The sequence below is a fragment of the Antechinus flavipes genome, chromosome 4 (assembly GCF_016432865.1).
Source record: "Antechinus flavipes isolate AdamAnt ecotype Samford, QLD, Australia chromosome 4, AdamAnt_v2, whole genome shotgun sequence".
Lineage (NCBI taxonomy): Eukaryota > Metazoa > Chordata > Mammalia > Dasyuromorphia > Dasyuridae > Antechinus > Antechinus flavipes.
Window position 1 is genome coordinate 163945239 of NC_067401.1, and position 12746 is coordinate 163957984.

General features: G+C 36.3%; 1 protein-coding gene across 1 annotated transcript in view; it reads right to left on the reverse strand.

Annotated features, from left to right (window-relative positions):
• Positions 1-12746, reverse strand: part of ASPSCR1 (ASPSCR1 tether for SLC2A4, UBX domain containing) — a 155233-nt gene that overhangs the window by 83855 nt on the left and 58632 nt on the right. Inside the window, exon 7 of the mRNA XM_051995329.1 lies at positions 12234-12669. Coding sequence (XP_051851289.1) covers positions 12234-12669 — 436 coding nt within the window. The remainder of the gene's footprint in view (positions 1-12233; positions 12670-12746) is intronic.

Sequence of the window (12746 nt, forward strand, 5' to 3'; positions counted from 1 at the left end):
AATAAAGGAAGAGGTACTCACACAGGTGAAATCCAGAAAATGAAGGATAAGCTGCTCAAAACAGAAGCTCCAGGAAGAACTCACCAATGGGAAAAAGATGCTACAAGGGGAAGAAGCGGAGGTGTTGTAGCAAAGAAGAGAAAGTGATGCCAGACTAACCTCATTTCATTTTTTGACAAAATTACTAAACTACCAGATGAAGGAATTGCTATTAAAATAATTTACCTCAAATTTGGCAAAACTTTGATAAAAATAACTCATACCATTTTCATGAAAATGGAGAGATAGGGATTAGATAATACAAATAATTGAGTCATGACTTGTCAGTGAGATTCAATGTCATCATAGCAATAAGTCTCTAACAAAACATTGTAAGGATTTGTGCTTTGCTTTACACTATTTAATATTTTTTTAATTACTTGAATAATTGCATTCATGCTAGGCTCACTAAGTATGCAGGTGAAACAAAGCTAGGAGGGTTAACTAACAGCAAACAACAAATCAGGATTCCAAAGAATCTTGACAGGCTGGAGCATTCAGCTGAATCTAATAAGATGACATTTAGTCAAAATAACTGCAAAGTCTTGTATTTGAGTACTTCCTAAGTATGGAGAGAACAAAAAACCTGTTTGGGAGCAAAATGACAAAAATAGTAATGGACGACCTCCCTGAAAAAAAGAGTAGAAAATCAGTCTCCAAATATTGACTAAGCACCCACTATGTGCCAGGCATTATGCTAAGTGCTAGATTCTCAATTGGGACAAACCAGGTCTGTTGCAAGGGCTAAACAATATAGGACACTCACTCCTGGATCAGAGAAGGGTTGGTTCTTTTCACTATAACGTCTAAAAGAATATATATCAACTGTGCCACAACTGCACAGAAATCAGACAAAGGGTAGAAAAACCAGGAGGCTGAAGAACAGGAAGTTATATGTCACCAGGCTAGTGATTGGTCCAAGAGAAACAAATCCTGGTCCAAATATAAACAGAACAAAATAATTCTGCAACAATACTCATAAATCTGATAGGCAGGGTCAACTGTCTTTGCTTTGCTTAATCTTGTCATCTTTTCAGGCTACTGTCCAATCCTTCTTTTCCCTGCCAGAATTCTCAAATGACACAACTTTTAGCCATCATCTCTAATTCCTATCCACCCAATTTCTTTGCCTCATGAACATGGCTTCTGCCCCTGCTAAATCTTGACATTTCTGTTACAAAAGGTCATGAATGAACATATCCAACAGCGTTCTCTCAGTTGCCCTCCTACTGATCTCTCTATGGCACTGACATTACTGACCTTTCTGAAATTCTATTATTCCTTCACTTCTAACACTGTATGATGCATTTTCCCACCTTTGGGTTTTCCCTTTGTTTTTTCCTGTTTTTCTCCTTAAGACATGCTATCACACAGTTCACTAATGTAATTTTAAATGTCACTTCTACAATGACGACTTCTAGATTGACATCACAGTTCTAACTTCTCACAGAAGTCACAAGCAGGATGCCAACTCAGATGTCTTCACCCTATGTTCTCAAAATGTGTAAAATGGCAAATCTTCTCCCACTAAACAATGTCTTCTTGCTGACATTACTATCAATAATATGAAGATTCTCTCACTCTTCCAGGCTAAAAACTTTTGAGTTGCTTTTGATTATTCCCTCTACTTTAATATCTACCTTCAACTTTCCTTTTCTTGGTTTTTTTAGTTTTACTTTCAAAACATATGCATAGATAGTTTTCAACAGTCAAAACCTTGTCTTCCAAATTTTTTCTCCCTCTCTTCTCCACACTCCCTCCCTCAGACAGCAAGTAATCCAATATCTGTTAAACACGTGCAAATTCTTCTATACATATTTCCACAATTATTGTGCTGAACAAGAAAAATCAAATCAAAAATGAAAAAGAAAACAAAAAACAAGCAAACAACAAAAAAGGTGAAAATACTACCTTGTGATTCACATTCAGTCCCCACAATTCTCTTTCTGGATTCTACCTTCAATTTTTCATCAATTTCTGTCATTTTTTCTTTTAAAATATTCCAAGTATAAAAATTACTTGGGCATAGCAATAATTTTCATATTGTTTTATTATGTGCCAGCAAGATTCATGTTTCTGCTGACATTAGGCTGACTCAGAATATCTAACCTTGATTAAGATGAAACCAGACTGAACTGTTTTCCCCAACTTTAGTTAGTTCTCTGTCAGCTGAGTGCTGAATTTCACATCATACATAGAGGTTTCACTACTCAATTTTTCTTTTGTTTTTAATTATGACTTTTAAGGATGTATATTAATAAATCCATATAAATATGCAAGAGTACTTCTTAAGGAATACAACACAATGATTCTTAAAAAGATATTAGAGCATTTGTTACTGTTGCTATGGGAAGTCAAAGGTTTCAAGGATCATTCAAATTCACAATGAAATGCAAAGGAAAGTACTGCTGAAAACAAAAATCAACCAAGAACTGATATTTCTGTGAAACTGTCTAATATATCTTTGGAAAACAAGCAAAAACCATCAGACATGTCAGTGGAAAGGTTTTTAATACTTCTATGATATAATGTAGGCTTCTTAAAAATGGAAGAATAACAAGACCACCCAAAAAATGTTTCAAGGATATTTTTAATTCCACTGGGTCTGAAAATCTTGTCTACATGAAGGAAATGATGAATTCTGATAAATATACTGATAGACCAAAAATCTGAATTATTCTGAACTTTACAAAAATTCCTAAGAGAAGATGGAATCTTATACAATAAGGCTTTGCACCATGCCACATAGTATCAAAAGTTAAGAAATTTATCTTCGAAATGGAAATAAATATCCTTTAATGACTTGCCTAATATAAATCCCATTGAAAATCTAAGGAACAGTTAGCTGTAACAAAGGTAATTTACTATACTATGTTATTAAATTGTGATTTCTTGACAAAAAATTAAATAAAATCTCTGCAAAATCTGTGAAAGCAATGACACATCACGTAAAATAATACAGCAAAAAGACATTTTGCAAATTAAAACATTTATAAAAATGTAAATTTACTTTGTTGCCAATAATTCACTTACAATCATAATATGACAGCTATTTGCTTTCCATTAGAAGGTGAAAGGCATCAACCTGTACTTATATGCTTTTCCATTCTTAATTTTTCAAATCTTGGATTCTTGTTTCTCATTTTTGAAAATTATATTTAAAAAATATATTAGAAGAAATCACTCATGGCCCTGAATTTTAAATTACACTTGTAAAGCTATAGAAATAGCATCGGAATATAATGCAGTGAAAATCTGAAGGAAGAAGTCCTGTGTTCAAATATTAACCTTGCTACTTAAATGTGACTGCAGCAAGTCACTTCACCTTTTTGGTCCTCAGTTTCCTCATATGTAAAATGAAACAGTTGTACTAACTGAGCTCCAAGTTCCCTTTGAGCTCTAAATCCACTGATTCAGCCCTTTATTTTTTATTCATGTAGCCTCTATCTTTATTTAGCTCTTTACTACTTTACACCTAGTTTATAGTAACACTGTATTAACTGATCTTGCTATAGTTCCTTCCTACTCTAATGCATCTTACTGCCAGATTACCCAATATTTTTTTCACCATTTTACTCCCCTAGTTAAGAACCCATCATGATTTCTAATATCTACTGTATCATACTCAAACTCTTGACCTTCCATAATCTGACCCCATCATGACTACCGAAATTTTTCTTTCTAATCACAAATATAAGCCCTGTTCCAATCAGACTATTCTTTGTATTGTGAGTTTTTGTCCCTGATACTTTCCCTACCTATCATACAATGATTGTTCCTCTCTACTTGTCCAATGTGTTCTACTGGAACAGTGGACTAAGAGGTAAGAGGCCTGGATCTGAAACCCAGGTCTAAGACTATGACACAATTAAAAAAAAAATCATCTGACACCTATGGCCGTCAATTTCCTCCTCTGTAAAATAGTAATATCATTTCCATTATTGATCTTGCAGAATGGTTTGATTACCAACAAAAATCTCCATAAAGAATTCCTCCACAACTCTAATCCACATAGCTCACAGAACTCTTCTAAGATCTCTCCCTTCTTCTTTGAATTCCTAAGGTACGTGGAGGAATGCAAAACTATTTAGTGTTTAACTGCTTCCCAATAAACTGGGAAAACATTTTTATAGTCAAAGGTTCTAATAAAGACCTCATTTCCAAAATATATAGAGAATTGACTCTAATTTACAAGAAATCTAGCCATTCTCTAATTGATAAATATGGTCAAAGGATATGAACAGACAATTCTCAGATGAAGAAATTGAAACTATTAAGACAACTCTGAGATACCACTACACACCTGTCAGATTGGCTAGAATGACAGGGAAAGATAATGCAGAGTGTTGGAGGGATGTGGGAAAAACTGGGATACTGATACATTGTTGGGGGACTTGTGAACATATCCAGCCATTCTGGAGAGCGATTTGGAACTATGCTCAAAAAGTTATCCAACTGTACATACCCTTTGATCCAGCAGTATCACTACTGGGTTTATACCCCAAAGAAATCTTAAAGAAGGGAAAGGGACCTGTATGTGTAAGAATGTTTGTGGCAGCCCTCTTTGTAATAGCCAGGAACTGGAAACTGAGTGGATGCCCATCAAATGGAGAATGGCTGAATAAATTGTGTTATATGAATGTTATGGAATATTACTGTTCTGTAAGAAATGACCAGCAGGATGATTCAGAAAGGCTGGAGAGATTTACATGAACTGATGCTGATTGAAATGAGCAGGACCAGGAGATCATTATATACTTCAACAACAATGCTATATGATGATCAATTCTGATGTACGTGGCCCTCTTCAACAATGAGACGAAACAAATCGGTTCCAATTGAAAAGTAACGAATTGAACCAGCTACACCCAGCGAAAGAATTCAGAGAAATGAGTATGAACCACTATGCAGAATTCCCAATCCCTCTATTTTTGTCTGCCTGCATTTTTGATTTCCTTCACAGGTTAATTGTACACTATTTCAAAGTCCGATTCTTCTTGTGCAGCAAAATAACTGTATGGACATATATACACATATTGTATTTAACATATACTTTAACATATTTAACATGTATGGGTTTACCTGCCATCTGGGGGAGGGGGGAGGGGAAGGAGGGGAAAAACTGGAACAAAAGGTTTTGCAACTATCAATGCTGAAAAATTACCCATGCATATATCTTGTAAATAAAAAGCTATAATAAAAAATAAAAAAAAAGAAAAAAGTATTTAACTGCTTCCAAATTATTTCAAGTGTTTTTGTTTTTTTTTTTTTAACCTTCTTACCTTTTCTTACCTTCTTAGACCATTAGCTCCTAGAATTCAGGAATGATATCTTCTATCTTCCTTCTCCCTCATATTCCCTAGCTCATTGCTGGACAAAAAGAAAGTACTAACTACTAAATCTAACATGGAAAGCACACACAACACCAGCACTTCCTTTTAAAGAGTCAGAGCTTAATACTATCTGTTTTCCCTAAAAAGGAAAACGTATCCCTAAGACCTAGTAGAAAAAAATTTTTCTTCTTTAAAAAAGAGAAAGTAGGGAAGCCATCTTTGAAGCAGTCACACTATCACCTCAACCAAGGAGGAGATTTATAACATAAAAGTATTCTACTAGCCTTCAAGAGTTCTCAGTTGGCTGAAAAGAATATTCTTTAATAAATCTCATTTGGACACATAACTTCTGTTCATGGATTTTCTCATTTTCCTTTCTCTAGTACAGACACCTGAGTTACCAAATATTCATTCATGTGGATAGGCCTTTACTACCAAATATAGGAATTAAACACAGGCAGGTGAAAAAAATTTGCTTAGCTTTTTTTGTTGTTGTTGGCCAAATAAAATGAGTATGAGAAACTAATCAAGTCTTTTCATTTTGGAACTCCTAGCACTCACATAGAAAATTTTCTTTCAAATTGACATAATCTATGGGCCTAATTATTGGTTGATTTCGCTAAATGATTTTTTTTTTTTACAGAAGAGGGTTCATTCTGAAGATAACTGTGAAATAAAGAAAAGACTAATCAGTAAAATATCTATTTTAAATAGCAAGTCATGAACCCAAAAAATAAATAATGCAATTTGATGATATGGAACCAAACTTGTAACTTGGTTTAAATATATATATATAGCTATAACAAAAATTTTCACCCTCTTGTATTTAGTTCTACTCACTCTCCCATTCACTTGCCAATTAGCAAGTCAATGATAATCATACCTACTATATACATCATCAGCATGTAATTACACATACATACATACATACATACATACATACATAATCAGTAGTAATCATAGCAATGATTAAGAGAAATAAGCATCCCCTTACAAATATACATATTCAGTGTAGAGGGCCTTACTCTGGGTAAGGTAGAAGACCCTTCAGCCCAGAGGGAATCTGTTGACAATGTCTGGTTTGGCTCCCCACCTCCCTTTGGTGCTGGCACCCTTCCTAAGAAGTCAAGGAGGGCGTGACTACCTATGTTCTACTTGAAGCAAGAGATTACAGTAAAGAGAGGCAGTTACATATACAACTAATACTAGTACTAGTAGTAGTTGTAGTTATAATAGTACTAGTAGTACTAGTTGTAGTAGTAGTAGTTGTAGTAATTATAGTAATAACTGTAGTAGTAGTAGTAGCTGTTATAGTAGTAATAGTTGTAGCCTCCAAATATATCATCTGGATTAGCTCTCTGAAAGATCTCGGGATCGGCTTTGGTCTTAGTGGAGGAGGAGTGAAGAAAGCAGGAGACTCCCGAGAATGGTCAAAGATGGAGTCCTTATTTCAAGTTCTCTCAGCCTTTAAATACCTTGGTAAATACATTAAGTACATGCCAACTATTAAACTATTATGTTATCACATCACACAGAGCAAGCCATGACTATATTGATATGTAAATGCCTCTCTACTATAAGTATCCCTTGCTTCAAGGAGAACACTGGTGGTCATGCCCTCCCTGACTTCTCGGAAAAGTAAGAGCACCAAAGGGAGGTGGGGAGCCAAACCAGACATTGACAACAGGTTTCCTCTGGGCTGATGGATCTTAAACCTTACCTAGAGTTTCCCCACTATCTGCAGCCCTCTACATCTCTGGCTTTCTTTTGTTTTAGTTAAAACAGGTATACATAAATCCATCAGCATGGGAGGTATTACACAAGCAAGTAGTAATGTAACAATATGACTCAACATGGTATTATAAAAGATTTCCAGGAATCCTAGAAGGAGGGTATATAAATAACAATCACATATACACCTCCTTTAGCAACCAAGAAATAGTACAAAACCAATCTATTGCCCATCACTTAATGTGTCAGAGAATCTAATGATTTCTGCAAGTTGTGAAGTCCTGCATCAGTCTCGTTAACAATTTTTGATGTTCATGAGTTGTTATGATACAGGAGCCACTTGCCATTGGCTGCTGAAGGTCTAACTCAGACCTGTAGAATGGTTCTTTTCACGTGAGAGGATGATAATAATGATACAAGGAGACTGAGAGGCTGTTGAGTTGTCTGACCTCTCTCCTCTTCCCTCTTATTAATTTCATTCCCAATCCATAAGAAACATCTGCATTAGTAAAGGCTGCTTTGCAACTCCTTCAAATGTTATGATTTACAAATGTGGAGGCTCTCCAAGAATTGACCTGTCTTTTCATCTAGGCATGGTCCTTAACAATGAGTCAAATGCCATACACACTGGATTAATAGCCATGGTCTTTCAGTGGCACATATAGTCAAAGATGGAACCACCAGATGTTTCCTAGGTCTTTTCAGGAGGTTCCCTGTGGGCTGAAGGGTATTATACCTTATCCAGAGCACTATCCGCGGCCCTCTACAATTCAGAGATCCACTTTCCTTACAAATCCCCAGGAAAATCCAAATTATATTTCTTTTCCTGGTTTCTTTCATACCCACTGAAAGGAGCTGTATATATTATCATTGTACCATACTACCTCATGTCATCCAATATCACACACTTTCATACATAAAGTCCTGTTTATATTTGGGAGGGAAAAGAACTGAAATGAGGTGAGGAAAAGATCAAGGAATATCATTATTTTCAAATGAAAAGTCAATTGACAAGTTCTGAGTAAAATTTAACATTAATTAACATGAAACCAAGACTAAAAACTAGAAGGTCATTTTTCATTGTTTATTCCTTTTTGCAGCAATGTATCAATTTGTTCTATCATAGTGGACTAAAAGGACTAAGTAACAAGGAAAAGAAGAAGCAAGTCCTTATTCATAAATAAAACTTGTGTTTTTCCAAAATGTGTGCAAGAATCACACTGAGCAACATCCTAAAGAGGTTTAAGCTGAAGTGAAGATCTGAAGAGATTAAGACTCAACTCCAGAAAATCCCTGTTGGTGAGAAGTCTCAGGCCATGCAAAAAGTTCCCAAGGATGCTAATGAAAATCTCATTTTTTGAGTCACTGAAAACAAGACTAGAAAAAGCCCTAAAGACTAAGAAAATAATTCTATAATGTCCTTCAGGGAAAAAACTGAACAGATGTGTCCTAACTAGCACTTCCCCTGTGTGTGTGTCCTTTTAAATGTTTTTACATGATTGCAACTGGCTAGGATATGACTTAGACAAAGTCAGTCTGACTCATAATGGATAAGAGGCAACCTTCAGAAGCATAATGATGTTGACTATCATCCAAAAGTCTTAAAACAGATGACCAGACAATTTCAATGCTGGTCTAACTATGAAAGTTTACCTAAAGTCAAGAAAAATGTCTTCCTGGATATGCAGCCTAGGGGCAAGACTATGGCCTTGCTCTAAGGCACCTATTTCCATCACAAGTTAAATGGATAAGTTGTGGAACTCTCCTTGGTTTGTCTAGACAGCTTAAGTTTCTTCATTTCCCTTTGCCAATATTTGACAAGAGAGGATACAGATAAATGGAGAAAATAAGATAAACTAGATAAGTGCACGTTAACATGCATATGACATATGGGGGTGTGAATTACAAATGGGCTGATATCTGAATAACAGACTAATGGTATAAAAACTCCTTAGCACAGTCCAAAACGCAATACTGTTAGGATGTCCTTTCTATATCGCCTTTTATGGCAATCCCAACTACTGCCATATTATCACCTTTAAACAGATGACTCCCAGATCTATAAATGTCATCATAATCTTTCTCCTGACTCCAGTCTGGAACCACCAACCAAGCGCTGATCATCACTATCTATGTTTCATAAGTATATATGGCTCAGCATGTCCAAAAATGGAACTTATTACATTTCTTCAAATGTCCATGCCCTGTACACAACATACAAAAGCAAACTAACATAATCCTATGCTATTATTCTATCAAACCAAGGAGTCCAGCTACTCACTACAACAAAAACTTCAGGAAGTATAAAGCACTGTGCTAAGTACTTTATAATTATTATCTTATGTGATCCTCACCATAACCCTGGGAGGTAAAGGTTAGTTACCATTATCCCCATTTTACAGTTCAAGAAACTAAGGCAAAAAAGTCACTGACTTGCCCAGAGTCCCACACCTAGCAAGTGTCTAAGGCCAAATGTCAACTTAGGGAGACGAATCTTTCTGACTCCAGCTCTGGTACTCTTTCCACTGTGTCATTTAACTGCCCCTACAAAAGCAACAAAACATATATGGTAGAAGAGTTGTGATTTTTTTTTCCTTCTTAATGGGGAAGAAGAGGTATGAAAAAAACAAAAATAAATGCTTGTCATTTTAAAAAATTTTGCTAAAACAACAATTTCTTATACCAAACTTTCCAATTTCTGCTGAGGCTACTATCATCCTTTTCGGTCCCTCTGCTTCACAGCCTCAAAGTTATGCTTGCTTCTTCCCCAACAAATCCTGTCATGAAGGACCAAGAGGTACAAGGCATAGAGTACTGGGCTTAAGGTCGGAAAGTCACAAGTTCAAATCTGGCCTCAAACACTTACTAGCTGTATAACCTCGGGCAAATCACTGAAGCTCTATTTGCCTATTTTTTCAACTATAAAATGGATAATGATAGCATCTATCTTACCTGTGATAAGGACAAAATGAGATATCATAGAGCCTTTCGCACAGTGTTTGGCATACCCACTCAAATAGAACCTTATACTTCTCATCTATATTACAACACAGTCCCACTACTACATCCTTCTCCAATACATGTTCCATATACTAACCAATTAATAGCCTTAGAACACATGTTTCACCACATCAAAATCCCTCTCCTTATTTAAAAATCATCAGTGGTCCCTTTGAGATAAAAAATAAACTATTCAATCTGCCACTTTCACAATGTGGCAGTTCTCATTTACCTCTTCTATATTTATTTCATATAACTCCATTTCCTACCCCAGGCCCTGGGCTCAACTGGTGAACTTTCATCTGATTGACCTAAGTGGCTTTTTCACTCCTCTGGTATCTCCAAATCATGTGTCCACCCCTTTTATTATTTTCATCCCACTGGAACCCTGAGATCAGGGTTCTAGTAGGTGGAACTTTCACCCTCTTTTGCCCAAAACCAAGTCATCCCAACACTACCAGATAGCTTCAAATCCTTGGCCAACCTCTTCCCTCACCCCATCCTATCCTCCTGTAACAACTCTAATCCCTTTCATTCAGGAAATCCCCAAGTCTTGCTGGGAGTTTAACTTGTATAAATTAAGATTCCTCCATTAGAAGATCAGCTCCTTAAATGAAAGGACTATCTTGGGTTCTTTTTGAGAGTACATAATAAATGCATTTTTCTTTTACTCACTCATTTACAAAGTCTATGATCCAGAGAATATGAACTATTTAAGCTGTTACCCAAATCTGAAAATCTACAGGGTCACTAGGTAACTTAGCAGATACAGCACCAGTCCTAGGGTCAGGAGGATCTGAGTTCAAATCCAACCTCAAACCCTTACTAGTGACCCCAGATAAGTCACTTATCTCTCAAATGGCTCCAAAAAAAAAAAAAAAAAAAAAGAGGAAAAAGAAAGAACATCTATCTCTAGTCTCCGTTCCTTTAAAGAGGTAACCAGAAATGCACTCACTCATGCTGAAACTTCTTTCAAGGCTCAGTTTAGATGCTCACTACATCCTCCATGTGGCCTTTCCTGGAGCCCTTAGTTACTAACCTTTTCTTCCTCATAAAATGTTTTTGTTTTTATTTATTTACATATTGCATCCTGACCCTATCAAACATAAGCTGCTAAAGCACAGAACTTGTTTTACTTTTGTCTTTGTCACCCAGAACTTGTTTTACTTTTGTCACCCAGGAGAGAACTTCAGACTATATCCCATGATTTTTAGCAGTAAATTTAGTATCTAAATTCTGCTCTATTTAAGCTAATACTCAAATTAATTTGCATTCTCTGAATCCCAAATAGCTGAAAGTACAGGAAAGGGTCAGAGAAGTGGGCTCAGGTTTAAAAACTGAATTAATTCATAACCTGGAAAAACAAAAGATCAGACAAAGCAGAAGACTGGAGAAGCTATGAACTCAACCTTACCACATGACAGATCTGATTGTTAAAACCAGGTGTCCCAAAGCTCCCTTCCCTGCTCTTTCCCCACCACTATTCTGATTAGTTGATGGCTTCTGTGATTCACTATATCCTTACCCTCCTGGATTCTCAGTCCTATTCTTCCCATCCCTACTCCAGCTAATTTTGGAACCATAATAAAATAATACTACCAATAATACTGAAAACAATACCAGCTTACTAATCTTGGACTCCATCATCATGCTGTTAACTTTCTAAATTAAAATGCAGTCTTGCTCCAGTCTCCTTTATACGTTGTCTCTCCTATTAAAATAAAAGTTTCTTAGGGTAGTTAGGTGACGCAGTGGATAGAGCACCCCCCTGAAGTCAGGAGGACCTGAGTTCAAATTTGGCCTCAGACACTTAACACTCCCTAGCTGTGTGATCCTAGGCAAGTCACTTAACCCCAATTGTCTCAGGAAAAAAAAAAAAAGATTTAAGTTTCTTGATGTCAGAAAGTCTCTCCTTTTATATTTGTATCTTCAGTACTTAATACAGTGCTTAGTATGAATTAACATTTAATAAAATGTCTTTTCACTTGTTCATTCTCTAATCTTTAAGCCATTGAACAAGGAAAAATATATCTTCTTTATCACAGTTATTGCCTCCTATGCTAATGGAAATGCAGATTTAAAAAGACTCTTGAGTACCATGTACACTGAAATTTCTAAAATATTTCTTACCTCTTCTGGTTCTTGTTCCTCCTCCTGGCCAGGCTTGGATTTCTTTGGTTTAGAAGGGCCTCCAGGACTAGAAAGAGATTTTGGCAATTTGGCTGAAGATGGCACCAGATGTCTTGAAGGTATAGAGGAGCCTCCAAGACGCTGCCCGCCCCCAGAGAAAGGAACAAAGGAAGGAGATACTGATTCCTTGGAACTCAGCCTCATTTCATCATCCAACCGTTTAAGGCCCAGACAATCTATTTGGCTGATCCCTGAAGCAACTGCATCATCTGGTCGGCTCAAATCACCACTGCTTAGCTCACCAGAGCCCAAAGAAAGCAGAGAGTTGCTGGTGGCCTGATCAACAGAGATAGATGGGGCAAGGTTTCCTGAGAGTTTAATCTTGGGAACCACAGCCTCCTGCTTGTTAGGTGATTCACACATCTTCATGGAAAACCTGTTAGGAGAAAACCAAGACAATAGTAAGCAATATTAGAAACAGAAAAAAAACAAAACCCCACATCCTCATTGCCT